Source organism: Protomyctophum bolini (assembly GCF_963924005.1).
Source record: "Protomyctophum bolini genome assembly, chromosome: 21".
NCBI lineage: Eukaryota > Metazoa > Chordata > Actinopteri > Myctophiformes > Myctophidae > Protomyctophum > Protomyctophum bolini.
The window spans coordinates 26,639,814-26,656,378 of NC_137882.1; the positions used below are offsets into that span (position 1 = coordinate 26,639,814).

Here is a 16,565-nt window from a genome sequence, read left to right on the forward strand (position 1 = left end):
TGCTTCAAAGAGAAAATGTTTGAACCCGCCCCCCGGGAAACAAGATCCATACACAGCATCTCCAGAGTCAAATACCACACGACAGTGTGATTTGAGTCTGGCTTATTAGCCAGGCTAGTCTTGTACACCTTCCCTTTCATTCTCTCTTTTAACCCATTTTGGAAACTCACTCAAAAAATGTTCGCTCTGAAATATATATTCAATGATTTGTGTCACATTTTGTTTTTTCAAACAAATTGATTTTTCAAAAATAGCAGACCTACAAGCTTGTAGATCTGCTATTTTTCAATAGCTAAATTATAACAATGTTTAAAACACCAAAATGGGTTAAACCCTGTAATTCCAAGCTTGTGTGTGAGCAGTGATGATGACATCTGGATTGTCCATCCATATGTCTGGCCTATCTGTGACTCGCTGAGCCCACGAAGCAGGCCGATTGTTAAGCCTTGTTTAATTTATTATATCGTATGCCAAGTGTGGCGTGCCGAAAAAGGTATTTTCCTTTGTCCTGTTTCGCTCCGGTTCTTATCAGTTCATTTATCTGATTTGTTTCGGGGAAAGAAGCTTTTTTTGCAGTCTATTTCCAGTGGCTTTGACTGCAAAACCGTTTTCCAATGCGGCATCATCTCAAACTGTCCCCGGTCGGGATGGCTTGAATCCGTAAAGGACCACTTTTCAACCTATGTTCATATAATTGATCCTGGCAGTTCAGAAACCTGTCCACCAGTGACATCAGCGTTAGGCAATTTTTTTTTTTAAATAGGTTTTTGAGTGGTGCAACCACTCCTATTCAGTATTTTAGCCGTGACGTGAGCGCCCCCTCCTGAGATACTTCCGTGTCCTACCTTTGTGTCCCCATAGAGTTATACTGTGACGCTCCGTCGGACTAAATCTGAGACGAAAACAACCACGAAAGTCAAATTTTAGCGCTTTCTATGCAACAACAAAGCTGCTGCTCTCCCAAATCTGGCTGTGACAGGCCGTCTGCCCCACACGGAATACTATTAAAAGGATTCACGCGTTTAGATATTCTATTTACAATGAGATGCGGACGGGAGCCGGTGCCACTTGGACCCGGACGTAACTTGGCACTACAAAATGACGTCTGACTTAAATACTGAACAGACAGCTATGTGTGTGATTGTGTGTTTGTGTCCCTTGTCCCTGGCTGTGTCCGAGCATGAACATGGCGTTTGTGCACCACCAATTGTCACTGTTGCACAGCCTAACACACACAGGCTTGTACAGTACAGCACAAGTGCAGTACAGCATCACTCACTTCAGACGGGTCTAATTCTTTTTTTAATTTGCCATTTTATCATGATCATTACTTGAGGACAAATTCTATGAAGATTGGTTGAAAAGTGAAGTGGTCCTTTAATGATTCCTTGAGCTTTACTGACAGTGTTCATCGTATAAGTACAAACCAGGCTTAAGAATTAGATGAGTAACTTAGTGTTTACCTTTGCCCCAGCAGGTGACTGGCCCGGCCCTGGTTATTAGCACACGAGCGCAGCCAGGTCAAAGGTCATACAGTACATGTACTGTATATGGTCCTCATGTGCTCACAACTTTCCACCCCTAATAACTCCAATGAGTTTTTACTGTCTGTATGCTGTGGCTAAAAGAAACGTTGAGAGAGACGTGTGTTCAGGAGGTGGCGGAAAGTTTGCTGTAAAAGACGAGAGGTTCCAGCAATTACAAATCTGTAAAGTTAACGGTCGGCTTTATACTCTTGAAATTGTAGATTGTTGTGTTAAAAAATGGCACGATGCCAAAACTCTATCGTGCTTTGGAAATGGCATGTCATATATATTATTTCACTTAAACACTATGCGATACCAGGCAGTTTTTCGTCAACATGGGTATCTTTAAAAAATGTGTGTCAAAAGAGAAAAGGCAGACCTAATGGAATGTAACCCGTCATGTCACTGAACAACATGCCAAAGGACCTCCTATTGTTATCATGACTTAAAAACATGTCTGAGCGTCGCTCTTTGTTTATTGAGCGTAGATACTGTTAACAAGCGTCGGCTGATCAGCTGACGTCGTCAGTCGTCGCCCTCACACATGAGGCAACAAAATGGGGAAGCTGTCGTCGCCCTCACACATGAGGCAACAAAATGGGGAAGCTGCCTATATAATTACAAACCACAAAAAGTAACAACGGCTTTATGATAACGGAACTATAGAAAATAGGCCAAGTTGAGCGTGTCTGTCTGGTGTTCTCTCTCTGCTCTCCTAATGGCACGCGCCATGAACTGTGGTGTGAAGAAAATTACAGATTGAGAGACAGGATGAACGCCGTGCTGTTTGTGTGCTGCTTCCAGGCCGCACTGCATCTTGGCCACTTCCTGGAACAAGGTAAGAGCTGTGAACACACTTGGTGGAATGTAACTAAATTGCATTTACTTAACCCATATAGGACTGATAGAGCAGATTCTACAAATGTCTTCTAATCTAAATCATGACAGTTTTCTTTAAAAACATACGTTTCTATGTCAGTGGTTCTGAGACTAATTAATGTCAAGGACCCCGAAAATATATGTAATGCGTTTAGTACTTTTACCCTCATTTGAAAATATGTTGTTTGAAGGACCTCAACAAAGACTTCTACTCCTCTACATCTCAGAGGCAAATGTTGCACTACTTACTCCACTGCATTTATTTGAAAACTTGACCTACTAGTTACTTTAGATTATTACAAAAAACATACATTAACCAACCACTTCAGCCCTATAGCTGAATAGCCGATCTGCATACAAGCTCACAATGTGCATCTGCTATTTTCAAAAGATTTTTATAACGTCTGAAAACTTGAAAAGGGACATTCTGCATAATGGATACCTATATGTATGATGAGAGTTGACCTACGATAAGTATTTAGGTGAACCAACACATAGGTGAACACGGACATTGCTGTTCCTTGGAGCGGTTGCAACCACTCAAAAAGAAAAGTTTGAATATGGAGATAAGAGGTGTCTGCCAGACCACCAGAGCCATAGAGTAAGACAGAGTTACGACATTGAGGGGGCAGAAAAAACAGCCTGGGTCACATGGTTCATGTACTCGCACGAGCCCAATGCATTCTGTAAACTTCCGGTTAATGTCCCCACAACGACAAAAACGTGTATTTCTTTTTGTTTTCCCAGTACCGCTGCGTTTCATTGGTCTGGGGGACTGGGGCGGCTTTCCGTTCCCTCCCTTCTACACGCCCCAAGAGAAGGCGGTGGCGGCGGAGGCCGCGTGGCTGGCCCAGAACCCGGGCCTGGACCTGGTGCTGAGCCTGGGAGACCACTTCTACTACAACGGGGTGAAGGACGTGGACGACCCGCGCTTCAAGGCTAGTTCACACACACACACACACACCCCTGACCCGTTCAGGACGGGAACCCCTTTTGGTGTTTTTATTTTATTTTAAATTTCGTTTTTATTTCAGTTTAGGCAACTTCACAGAATTATAAGCATACATATGTCTTACAACTACTTTTTTACCTCAACCTCAGCTGTTTCATACTTTCACAGAATATATATTATTATACACTCATACACACAAACAACTTCACATGCATTTACAATCATTCACCATAAAACAAGGAAATAAAATACAAGTAGAGACAGACAAAAACAACAGAGCGTCGACAACAATGGGAAGTGAACAATACTGAGAAACAGACATGACTGGAGACAGAGCAAAGCATATGAGCGCACCAGAAGGTCTGCCCCTTTGGTGTTTTTAAGCATCATGTCATACTTTAGCTATTGAAAAATAGCAGATCTACAAGCTCATAGTGCCGCGATAAGAGTTTGACCAGACTTTGAAGATATGGGGGTGCCATACCTTTTTGGTTACTTTGAAGGCCAGCGTCAGAGTTTTGTAGACATGTGAGAATTTTGGCTGGTTGAAGACCAAGCGTGCTTGAGGCATTCTGGATCAATTGGAGAGGCTTAAGTGCACATGCGGGCAGGCTAGTAAGGAGAGAGTTACAATAGTAACGTTTTGATATCACTGATGACTGGATATGGAGCTGGGCTGACTATTGACTAGTGGACTAGTAGCCTATTTGACCAGGGGTAGGCTATTTATACTTTGACTTGACTAGTAGCCTATTTGACCAGGGGTAGGCTATTTATACTTTGACTTGAAGTACCTTGTCCACCACTGCGTATTGTGCACTGGCGGTTCTCAGACCTGTTTTGTCCCAGGTAACCTATACCCTTGGAGGGGATAAATATTTCCAAGTACCCCCTCATCATCGCAACACCGATAAACACAAAGGCCTACTTGCAACCTTACATTTAGATTATTTTTGGAACTATTTGTATTAAAAGCTTTTCAATCAAAGTCATTCAGACCCATTTCATTCATACCGCCCCCCCCCCCCCCCCCCCCCCAGTCATCAGATAACTAGATATGACCGATCATGTTGTGTGACACTACTACTGTAGCGTAGCCTATTATGCCGACACTTTTTGCGCAATAAGTCACATTGTATAATGTATGCTTGTCTAAAAGACAGCTTGTACAGTGAAACTGCGAGTTGAGGTCTGACTGGTGCAGAATTAAGCAAGACAGAAGGAACAGTAACTGACAGACGTGGTGCAAACAGTATCTAGAATAATGGAGGTATAGGAGGTTGCAAGTTGGAGAGTCATCAAGCCGTCAACCTTATCTCTTTGTATCTCGTCAGTGGTCAGCGCTTGGCAGCTGTTGTGAAAAGAGAATTAGCAATTTGGAACTCCCAAAGCCCTCGGCACTATATAGTACAAAGCAGAAATGAAATACCTGGCATAATGTTATCTAGAGAATGTGGTCTGTTGGGATAGTGCGTGATGCAACATTTGTGGCAGTTGGACAAGTTGTGTTGCTGAGACAGAGGTCGATAACAAGTTCACAGAGGGCAATCGGGGCATGTTTGGTCATTCTACTGATTTCACCCTGAGGCCAGAGAGAAGAGAGAGAGCCTTCCAATCCAGTGGAACCACCGCCCCCTGGTGGCAGGAAAAGTGACTGTGAAACTAGAATCACTTTTATGTCGACATGAGTCCATGTTCTGACCTCTGAGCCATGATGGAAGCTTAAAAGTAGGCTAGTTTGAGTAAAAATAGCAGTACCACAATATAAAAAATACAATTGTGAAAGGCAATCAGGTGAATGTGCTTGGCTACTTTCCACCACTGTCTCATTGATTGATTGATTGATTGATTGATTGATTGATTTCGAAGACTGTAGTTCCATTTGCAAATTGCAGACAGGTTAGGGTCACACACTTTTTGATTGCTGTTGGTAGGGCATTCCACATTTTGGTGATATAGAATCTGTGGACATTTTTTAAACTAAACCTTAAGACACACCTTTTTTGCATTGCTTTTACTTATGTCGTTGCATGTCTCTTTTTGTTTTAGTTGCTCCTTTTTTTCTACTATTACAATGTAGTTTATAGTATTTGCAAGAAATAAGTCTCCTTTAGTGTATTATAGGCCGGGGTGTAACTCTATAGTAACTGCATCGATTTTTTATTTCAAGAATAGAAGTACATCGCAATGTAAACGGCAACAGTGACTTTGTATCGTATCTTATCGTTTTCGAATGCAACTAATCTGTATCGATTTTGTATCGATTTTGCATCGTTTTGCAATGCAACATTGATTGTATCAATAGTACTAAGTACTTCTGCGTTGTATTTAGCAATTTCAAGAAGAAAAAAAAATCAACAGAGGGGTTTAATTACTTTTCCCATTCAATATCGCTACACTTCTATCTATCGATAAATGTGTGTATTCTGCGTTCATGTCAAGCTACTGGTTTGTCTGTGTGCAAATATAATGAGGTATTTGCCTCAATCAAACAAGCATTATGTTATGTAAAAATTGCAGATCTACAAGCTCGTAGCGCGCCACCGAGTGGCGTGCTACGAGCTTGTCGGTCTGCTATTTTCGAAAAATCGCAAAAATGCAGCACAAATCTTTTTCAACATATATTCTTTCAGAACGAACGATTGTTCTTATTTTGACGTCGGGCCTAAATGGGTTAACTCATGTTTCCTCCAAAACAGCAAACATTTGAGGACGTTTTCTATCACCCGTCGCTGGTCGACGTCCCCTGGCACCTGGTCGGAGGGAACCACGACCACCGAGGCAACATCTCTGCACAGATCGCCTACTCCGACAGATCGCACAGATGGTACATATTTTGTTTATTTTGTTTATTTGTCACTATTTGAACTCTTAGGCACTATTTGAACTGTATGTGCTTTAAACCCAGTAGTTCTTACACTTTTCCGTGCCGACAAGGACACACCCATCTGAAAAAGGTTTTGTGCCAGGGACCCCCAGAAGAGAAGATGTATGTGTAAGCTATGTAAAAAAAAAAAAAAATCTAGATTATTCAAAACTTTCCGAAGTTCCAAAAGCTATGTCAAGCTATGTAAAAAAATAATCTAAATTATTCAAAACTTTCCGAAGTTCCAAAGTTTATGATATTAAAAAAAGCATGAATAAAAATAGCAGATGTACAAGCTCACACCATTTTGAGCTTGTGGTTTGGCTATTTTCACAATAGTGATCCGTGGAACTGGAGTCAAACTAATGTGTATGCGATGCTGCCTAATGCTTGTCAGGGTCCCCAGTTCAAAAAATATGATTAGTTGGTTTGGGGAACCCTTGTAACTAATGTGATTTCTTACTAGGAACTACCCAGCGCTCTACTACTATAACTAAACCTACAAGTTTTGCTTGGTAGGAACTTTTTCATGAATTAATGCCAAGTTAAGTTATTTCTTGAAAAAATTATTCCGTAAATTAGAAAACAATATTGTTTAAGTAGCAGTGAAAATAGCAGATCTACAAGCTCACAACGCAGCGCTGTAAATAAACCTATATGTGTTTTGCTTGGTACTGTAGGAACTACCTAGCCCTCTACTGTAAATAAACCTACACGTGCTTTGCTCGGTAGGAACTACCCAGCCCTCTACTGTAAATAAACCTACATGTGCTTTGCTCGGTAGGAACTACCCAGCCCTCTACTGTAAATAAACCTACATGTGTTCTGCTTGGTAGGAACTACCCAGCCCTACTGTAGATAAACCTACATGTGTTCTGCTTGGTATAGGAACTACCCAGCCCTCTACTGTAGATAAACCTACATGTGTTCTGCTTGGTTTAGGAACTACACAGCCCTCTACTGTAGATAAACCTACATGTGTTCTGCTTGGTATAGGAACTACCCAGCCCTCTACTGTAGATAAACCTACATGTGTTCTGCTTGGTATAGGAACTACCCAGCCCTCTACTGTAGATAAACCTACATGTGTTCTGCTTGGTAGGAACTACCCAGCCCTCTACTGTAGATAAACCTACATGTGTTCTGCTTGGTTTAGGAACTACCCAGCCCTCTACTGTAGATAAACCTACATGTGTTCTGCTTGGTATAGGAACTACCCAGCCCTCTACTGTAGATAAACCTACATGTGTTCTGCTTGGTATAGGAACTACCCAGCCCTCTACTGTAAATAAACCTACATGTGTTCTGCTTGGTATAGGAACTACCCAGCCCTCTACTGTAAATAAACCTACATGTGTTCTGCTTGGTATAGGAACTACCCAGCCCTCTACTGTAGATAAACCTACATGTGTTCTGCTTGGTATAGGAACTACCCAGCCCTCTACTGTAGATAAACCTACATGTGTTCTGCTTGGTAGGAACTACCCAGCCCTCTACTGTAAATAAACCTACATGTGTTCTGCTTGGTAGGAACTACCCAGCCCTCTACTGTAAATAAACCTACATGTGTTCTGCTTGGTATAGGAACTACCCAGCCCTCTTACTATTATAACTAAACCTACATGTGTTCTGCTTGGTATAGGAACTACCCAGCCCTCTACTGTAGATAAACCTACATGTGTTCTGCTTGGTAGGAACTACCCAGCCCTCTACTGTAGATAAACCTACATGTGTTCTGCTTGGTTTAGGAACTACCCAGCCCTCTACTGTAGATAAACCTACATGTGTTCTGCTTGGTTTAGGAACTACACAGCCCTCTACTGTAGATAAACCTACATGTGTTCTGCTTGGTAGGAACTACCCAGCCCTCTACTGTAGATAAACCTACATGTGTTCTGCTTGGTTTAGGAACTACACAGCCCTCTACTGTAGATAAACCTACATGTGTTCTGCTTGGTAGGAACTACCCAGCCCTCTACTGTAAATAAACCTACATGTGTTCTGCTTGGTATAGGAACTACACAGCCCTCTACTGTAGATAAACCTACATGTGTTCTGCTTGGTATAGGAACTACCCAGCCCTCTACTGTAGATAAACCTACATGTGTTCTGCTTGGTATAGGAACTACCCAGCCCTCTACTGTAGATAAACCTACATGTGTTCTGCTTGGTATAGGAACTACCCAGCCCTCTACTGTAAATAAACCTACATGTGTTCTGCTTGGTATAGGAACTACCCAGCCCTCTACTGTAAATAAACCTACATGTGTTCTGCTTGGTAGGAACTACCCAGCCCTCTACTGTAGATAAACCTACATGTGTTCTGCTTGGTATAGGAACTACCCAGCCCTCTACTGTAAATAAACCTACATGTGTTCTGCTTGGTAGGAACTACCCAGCCCTCTACTGTAGATAAACCTACATGTGTTCTGCTTGGTATAGGAACTACCCAGCCCTCTACTGTAGATAAACCTACATGTGTTCTGCTTGGTTTAGGAACTACCCAGCCCTCTACTGTAAATAAACCTACATGTGTTCTGCTTGGTAGGAACTACCCAGCCCTCTACTGTAGATAAACCTACATGTGTTCTGCTTGGTATAGGAACTACCCAGCCCTCTACTGTAGATAAACCTACATGTGTTCTGCTTGGTATAGGAACTACCCAGCCCTCTACTGTAAATAAACCTACATGTGTTCTGCTTGGTAGGAACTACCCAGCCCTCTACTGTAGATAAACCTACATGTGTTCTGCTTGGTATAGGAACTACCCAGCCCTCTACTGTAGATAAACCTACATGTGTTCTGCTTGGTATAGGAACTACCCAGCCCTCTACTGTAGATAAACCTACATGTGTTCTGCTTGGTATAGGAACTACCCAGCCCTCTACTGTAGATAAACCTACATGTGTTCTGCTTGGTATAGGAACTACCCAGCCCTCTACTGTAGATAAACCTACATGTGTTCTGCTTGGTATAGGAACTACCCAGCCCTCTACTACGACCTGCTGTTCAGCGTTCCGCACACCAACGTGACGCTGGCCGTCCTGATGATTGACACCGTGACGCTGTGCGGCAACACCTACGATGAGCTTCAACCTGAAGGACCGCAGGACGCTGACGCAGCCGAGAGGCAGTGGAGATGGATCGGAGAGACACTGGAAAACAGCAGGTTAGATCACACATGGGCAACTGGCGGCCCCCACCTTCACTTAATGTGGCCCTCAGGTTAATATCAGAACATTGATACACTGCAGGCGTGCATTATGACGTTAAATTAGCAGCACTACACACTATCCAGGCCCAACACATAAGCACTGATATAATATTTAGTTTGAATAGTTTGAATTTGAATTGAATTTGGAGGGAAACATGTTATGTTAGATATAGGTGTGCCAACGTTTTCTTTTCATTTGACAGATGCCTTTTGGAGAGAGGCATATAAATCTAATCTTGAAATGACTGCTGAACTCCCGCATTATCTGCACACACACACACACACACACACACACACACCGATGCTTTTTGGAGAGAGGCATATACATCTAATCTTGGAATGACATTATCTGGCATTATCTGTAGCTGTGTAATGTATGGAGACAGGCTTGGATGGATGGTTTTAGTCCACTGTTTGCCAAAAGCAGATGTGACTACATTCCAAGGCATAGAAGTCACATCTGCTTAATTATACCGCACGTACAGTGGGGATCCGGTGGTGATTCCGACAGGGCATTATAGTCCGACAACGGTCCGGCTTCGTACACACACAAAGAACAACTGTGCTGTGCTCTGCCTGTGTTTCATGGCCGCCCCAATGCTTTTCCAATGGAAGTCAACGTGGATTGACCGAACACTTGTGTTTGATTGCCCCCCTTCCCCCCATCACACATAACTGTTTGGTCAAACCACGTGACTTCCATTGGAAAAGCATTGAGGTCGGCCATGAAACACGGACAGCACAGAGCATGTTCGTCTGACATGTGTGTACGAAGCCTCAGACATGCGGTCGAACATGCGCTGCTCCTGTGCTTGCGGTTATGCTTAGGGTTTGAGGTAGGTTGTCTAATGACTGACGGACCAATAACAGTGTCTGTGGGGGACTGGGGGTCAATGTGGGTCAGTTTTTATGGTTTACGACTCGAGTAAAAATCTATTTTATCCATATCGGGCTATATTTTTTTATATTTATATATATATATCTTTTAATGATTTTACAAAAAACAAATTAAGAAGAAATAGCAGATCTACAAGCGCACAGTGCGGTGCGACACGATGCGTTGTGCGCTTGTAGATCTGCTATTTTCACTCGTTTGAGTCCCGGGCAAACCTCTCTCTTTTTGGGTCTCGACCTGAAAAGTGTGTGAACCCCATACTTGCTGCAGTTCCCAGAGTCAGCAGAAGATGGCAGCCTTTACAGGACAGAATGATGATGAGTTAATTGAGGCCAGCAGTGTGCCAGCCAGGGAGATAGCCTAATGCACTAAAGTCGTGCTTGTTAAAGTTCCATTTACTTTACTCATACTTAATGGTAATTGTCCCTGTATTAAGTTTACTGCCGTAAAAGAAAAAAAATAAGGGTTAGGCCTAACGCAATGGGCTATAGTTAGTTAGAGTTATGGATGATTGCGTGACCCTTTAAAAAAAAGGCTATGAGAACTACCATGCAAGACACAGCTATGAGAACTATGCTAAATACCCCCCCCCCCCCCCCCCCTCCTAAATATATGGCCTCCTTCCCAGCAAGCCTTTTTGGTGTTCTTTGAAGTTTTTGATCTACAGCACACGGTTTCATCATGCCAATATGTGATGATTTATAGCTTACGCTTCGTTTAAACGTGTGGTTGTATGTAGAGAGAGTGTCTCTCAAGCACGCTTTCTCAACTTCACCGTTATTAACTTCACAGTTCACACCCACTCATCCACATCCTCCTCTCAACACCTGACCCATTTCCTGCCTTATAGTGCAATAATCGAAAATATTATACTGTATATATTTTACAAACTCAAATGTGAAAGAATAGCAGATCTACACACAGGGAGCTATTTCCGCTATTCATCATATACCACAAAACACATGGGGCTCAAGTCGTTAAAAGCCAAAGTAGTTCAATTATTGGACATTGCATTTCATAACTCTTCAGTCATCTACACCTCTGCTGAAGTTAGAGTCAACTGTAACGTTGTGCTTCACCAGGGAGCGATGCTGGTGGAATAAACAATGCATGCATTCCAGTATCTGGAATGTTCACCTGTCATCTGTCGATGAGAAGCCGCATCGTTTGGGGGATTAGAATCGGAGCCAAACTTAATGAGGAGGAGTCGGTAACAATGTGAGCTTTGTTTTCCGTGTGGTGGTTGGTACCTTGACAACACTGACATGTCAGCACACCAGCTCTAATGTGGTCTATAAGACAGGGGTTAGGCAACCGTAGGCACCGGTGCCAACATTGGCACAGGGGAGGGTGGTCACTGGCACACTGGCATAAGTGTGTCTTTTCAAATTAAATATTTATATAAAAGTACGTTAAATGAAGCCCCCTCACATACAAATAACATCCAGCACATAATTCTACATTCACTCAAACTGATACTGTAGTTGGGGTTATTGACTCTTAATGGCCATCACATCCATGCAGAAGAAGGAAATAAAGGGTTTTATGTGGACAAAACAAAATCAGTTGGAGATATTGGATGTTTATGACGTATAATATGACGTATTCCTGGTATTGGAGCAGATGAGTGTGCATGTTTATTCTTCTTTTTTCTGAAATCTGATATTGGAGAACACACCCTGTTAGACAGGGAGCATGCAGGAACAATGCTTGCTGTCCCAGCGCCACACTTGGCTCTCATTCCTGTCCTAATTTCAACCTGTCCCCCCCACACAAGCGGCCATAGCTGAATGCGGGCAGAGCATAGACAAGCTCACAATGCATTGTGATACATTGTGTGAGCTTGTAGAGCTGCTATTTTAGCAAATACAATGTAATAAAAAAAAAATGTTTTAAAGAAATATGCCCAATCAACAATGCATTGAAATTGTAGTTAAAAGTGTTGGCTCACATACTGTAGTTCACCTCCACCATCTAATACGACACCTTTTAGCTAAATGTCACACCTGATCATGATTCGTGGTTTGCACAGTAAAGCCAAGGGTCTTCTTTACACACCCAATACTTCATCATGAGAGCGTCACAGCTCACAGGAATCATTGGAATGTCACATGCAAGTGTTTCAGAAACTTCCTGAATCGACAGCAACAGCACCCCCTATTGGTATACTCTAAACACCGGGACATAGACACATAGGTTAGGACATAGGTGGGCAACTTTAACGATGGAGAGGGCCACTATATTTCCACACTCACTCCCTAGGCCTAGGGCCATATACTGTATTACTGTCGTAGCAAAAATAGCCGATCTACAAGCTCAAAACGATGCGTTTTGAGCTTGTAGATCAGCAATTCTTTGCTATATTCGAATTGAAATCTTGCAATTTTTTTATTGGAATCCTGAAAACTAACATTTTAATGTAATTTCAAATGCCTGTTAACTCCTTAATTGTACTTGTGTTGAGCATTGAGCTACTCATTTAGACTGAAGTAATTAAAGCGGGTCATGTTTGCATGTTGTGGAATTGTAAACAGCTGAAACCAATATTATATCAGTATTCTGACATTAACCTGAGGGCCACATTATAGGGCCCTGGGTTAGGACATATAGGGACATTGCTTTTTGAGTGGTTGCACCACTCAAAAATAACCTAGAATCTATCGCGTTCTTGGTTGCAGATTCTAACCAGCAGTTCTTTGCTTTCTTTCCCTCTCGAGCGTGAAAGAATGTAATCCGGGGGTCAGTACTTAGTCATTTAGCACAGCGGTAATCCTTGTGTTTGTGGTTTCACCAAACTGGAGTCACGGACAAACGGACCCACACAGGCACAACGTTTACGCAGAACGCACGGTGTTCTTCCGCCTGCTGTGTGAAACGGACGAGGCACAGAGAGAGAGTGTGTGTGTGTGTGTGTGTGTGTGTGTGTGTGTGTGTGTGTGTGTGTGTGTGTGTGTGTGTGTGTGTGTGTGTGTGTGTGTGTGTGTGTGCCAACAGTAACACAACACGTCTCCAGTGCGGTGTGTTGTGTTGGACCTGAGTGTGTAACAATGTTATCTATCTGGATTATGGAACCGGTTTTATGGCCTAAAACAAAATCTGTACTGCTGACATATTATAAGCCTGAGAACCGGTTGAAGGCTGGCTTTGACACCCTTTGGGTTTTTTTTTAAGATTTATTTTGGGCTCTTTGCCTTTTTGATAGTTACAATTGAAGATGGACAAGGGAGAGAGAGAAGGGGAGATACATGCATGTCTGTCTGCAAAGGTCATCATGAGCGAGACTCGAACATGCGACGCGCTGTCAGGCTAGAGCAGGGGTGGGCAACTGTGACGATGGGAGAGAGCCACTATAGTTCCACACTCACTCCAGAGGGCCACTATAGTTCCACACTCACTCCAGAGGGCCACTATAGTTCCACACTCACTCCAGAGGGCCGCATTGCATATTACTGTCGTAGCAAAGATAGCCGATCTACAAGCTCAAAACGCGTCGCAGCGCGATGCGCTTTGAGCTTGTAGATCAAAATTAGAATCCTGAAAAGTAACCTTTTCATTGATTTTAAAATGGATTTATAGTTTTAGTTATGATAACTTTATGAACTAAATACAAATTGTACACAAAAAGACAATACTACTAATACTAGTCGTTAAGTATAATTAAAGCAGGTCATGTTTGCATGTTTGGAATTGCAACAGCTGAGATCAATACTATATCAGTATTCTGATATTAACCTGCGGGATATTAAGTGAAGGTGGGGGCCGCATGTGGCCCCAGGGCTGCCAGTTGCCCACCGCTGGGCTAGAGCCTATATGTGGCATGCGCCTGGACCTCTAGGCCAGCGGGTGCCCTTGACACCCTTTGTAATTGTAATCATATAATATGTTGGCTAATTGTTATCAGTAATCATGACATTGGTAATCGGGTATAATCAAGTATTTCAACTATGTTGCTGATTTTCTTGACTTAAGAAACAAGAAACGACTTCAGATGACTAAATGGGACTAAAGCTAAATGCTGTGTTGTTCAAAAGACTGAGGGCTATATCTTGCCCCTAATTACCCCGTATTCCTAAACTTATTTGCCATTTTTTACAACTTTTAAAAATCTTTTAAATAAGTTCAACTAGCCGATCTACATCGACACGTTGTGAGCTTGTAATTTGGGCTGGGTGTGATCGAGCTGGGTTTTCTTTTTTTTCCCCTAAAATAAATTGATCCGACGATTTTGCAACCCATTTTATCACCCAGTGTCAATTATCTAATCATCTAATGTAATCCTGGGCATGACTGGCCTCATGCTTCCTTGTATGCATGAGGAGTCCAAGCCACTTATTTTCACCTGGCGGGGGGGGGGGGTTCCCTGGCCGGACGTAGTGCGTGGAAGGAACACGTTATTCCGACCAGTTCCTTTCCCCTCCATCAGGCGCCCCGGCTGGCCAGGGGGAGGAAATTTAGAGACCAGGATTAACCCATTTTGGGCGGGAACCCCTTTTTGTGTTGGCCTTATGTTCTAATTTAGCTATTGAAAAATAGCAGATCTACAAGCTCGTAGCGCGCTACGAGCTTGTAGGTCTGCTATTTTTGAAAAAATCGAAGACACTTTTAGAATCTGATCTCGGGTCAGAATGGGTTAATAATGAAACTGTCAGGATGTAATAGACATTTTTTAGAATCTGATCTCAGGTCAGAATGGGTTAATAATGAAACTGTCAGGATGTAATAGACATTTTTTAGAATCTGATCTCGGGTCAGAATGGGTTAATAATGAAACTGTCAGGATGTAATAGACATTTTTTTTAGAATCTTATCTCAGGTCAGAATGGGCTAAAAGGTGACAACAACAATGTGCTCAACAACAGGTCCCAGTACGTGGTGGTGGCCGGACACTACCCCGTGTGGTCCATCGGTCACCACGGTCCGACCCGCTGCCTGGTGGAGCGCCTCAGGCCAATGCTGAAGAAGTACGCCGTCACCGTCTACCTGAGTGGCCACGACCACGACCTGCAGGTGTGTGTGTGTGTGTGTGTGTGTGTGTGTGTTGACTGAGACTGCCATTGGACTTTTTTTCATGTCATATGAAAGCAGGGACTCATAGCTTCAAATTGACGTATTGGTAGTTCAGTTTGACCCACCAGTTTTGGAGATATGTACGGCAATTATTTATTACGACACTGACATAATTATTAGGAGTCCGACTAGTACTAGTGGTTCTCAAATGTTATATTTGCACGGACCCCCTTAACTCTTGAGATCTCATCATCTCAGTGTAGCTGCATTCCGTGCGTTGAACTCGGCTTCTGTTTTGACAGCGACAGAGTGAAACTAGAAACTTGCGCCTTGCACACCGTGGCCTACCGTGCCACGAGCTTGTAGATCCACTATTATTTGAAAAAGCTTGAAAATGCAAATCTTTGAATATATATTCTTTCAGAGCGAATGTTTTTTAACTCAAATCTTTTTTTTTTCAGATTGGGGTCGCGGCCAAATCTAAGTTTGGGGTTCCTTCACATAAAAGAAGCAAATATTTGAGTTAAAAACGTTAGTTCTGAAAGAATATACTCAAACATTTGGGCCACATTTTCAATGCATAACATATAATGCTATAATAAAACACCAAAAGGGGTTCCTGCCTGCCCAAACTGGTTTAAAACCCCCTGCCGTATAATATAACCGCTCCCCCTCCCCACAGTTCATCCAGGAGGACGATGGGAGCTCGTACGTGGTGAGCGGGTGCGGCGTGGTCAGCGACCCGTCCAGCCGCCACGCGGACGCCGTCCCGCGCTCCTGGCAGCGCTACTCCAGCCCGGCCAACCGCACGGCGTCCGGAGGACTGGCCTACTTCGAGGTCACGGAGCGGCAGATGACCGTCAGCTTCCTGCAGACCGACGGCAAGTGTGTCTACCAGGCACAGCTGGCCAAGCGGAGCCTCTTCTGAGATATTGTTATTTTGTTAATCTTTTTTTTTATCCCACAATTTCGTAATCGTGTCAATTATCTAATAATTCTGGGCTCTTACACTCCCTATGCCAACCTGGGTGGCGGCAACGGACTGACCTCATGCTTCACTCAATGCATGAGGAGTCCAAGCCACTTCTTTTTTCACCTGACGGAGGGGAGTTTCACCCGGTTTGGATGTAGCCTTGTGGAAGGAACACGTTATTCCAACCAGTTCCTTTCCCCTCCATTAGGCGCCTCCCGACTGGCCAGGGGGGGAGGCAGTTTAGAGACCAGG

The 16,565-nt window shown here is 43.1% G+C and overlaps 1 protein-coding gene across 1 annotated transcript; it reads left to right on the forward strand.

The window, feature by feature from the left end:
- Nucleotides 1-2,223: 2,223 nt before the first annotated feature.
- Nucleotides 2,224-16,355, forward strand: LOC308336270 (tartrate-resistant acid phosphatase type 5-like). The gene is made up of 6 exons (XM_080793581.1): nt 2,224-2,364; nt 3,153-3,343; nt 6,057-6,184; nt 9,202-9,393; nt 15,193-15,340; nt 16,023-16,355. The coding sequence occupies exons 1-6, from the start codon at nt 2,298-2,300 to the stop codon at nt 16,266-16,268; spliced, it is 972 nt and encodes a 323-aa protein (XP_080649707.1). The 5' UTR covers nt 2,224-2,297; the 3' UTR covers nt 16,269-16,355.
- The last annotated feature ends 210 nt before the right edge of the window (nt 16,356-16,565 follow it).

What these genes read in the sequence shown, in the direction of transcription:
- LOC308336270 (XM_080793581.1), top strand. Translation starts at nt 2,298, where the DNA reads ATGAACGCCGTGCTGTTTGTGTGCTGCTTCCAGGCCGCACTGCATCTT. An exon ending in TCCGACAGATCGCACAGATG is followed by an intron (nt 6,185 to 9,201) that starts GTACATATTTTG and finishes TGCTTGGTATAG; the next exon opens with GAACTACCCAGCCCTCTACT. An exon ending in GAGACACTGGAAAACAGCAG is followed by an intron (nt 9,394 to 15,192) that starts GTTAGATCACAC and finishes GCTCAACAACAG; the next exon opens with GTCCCAGTACGTGGTGGTGG.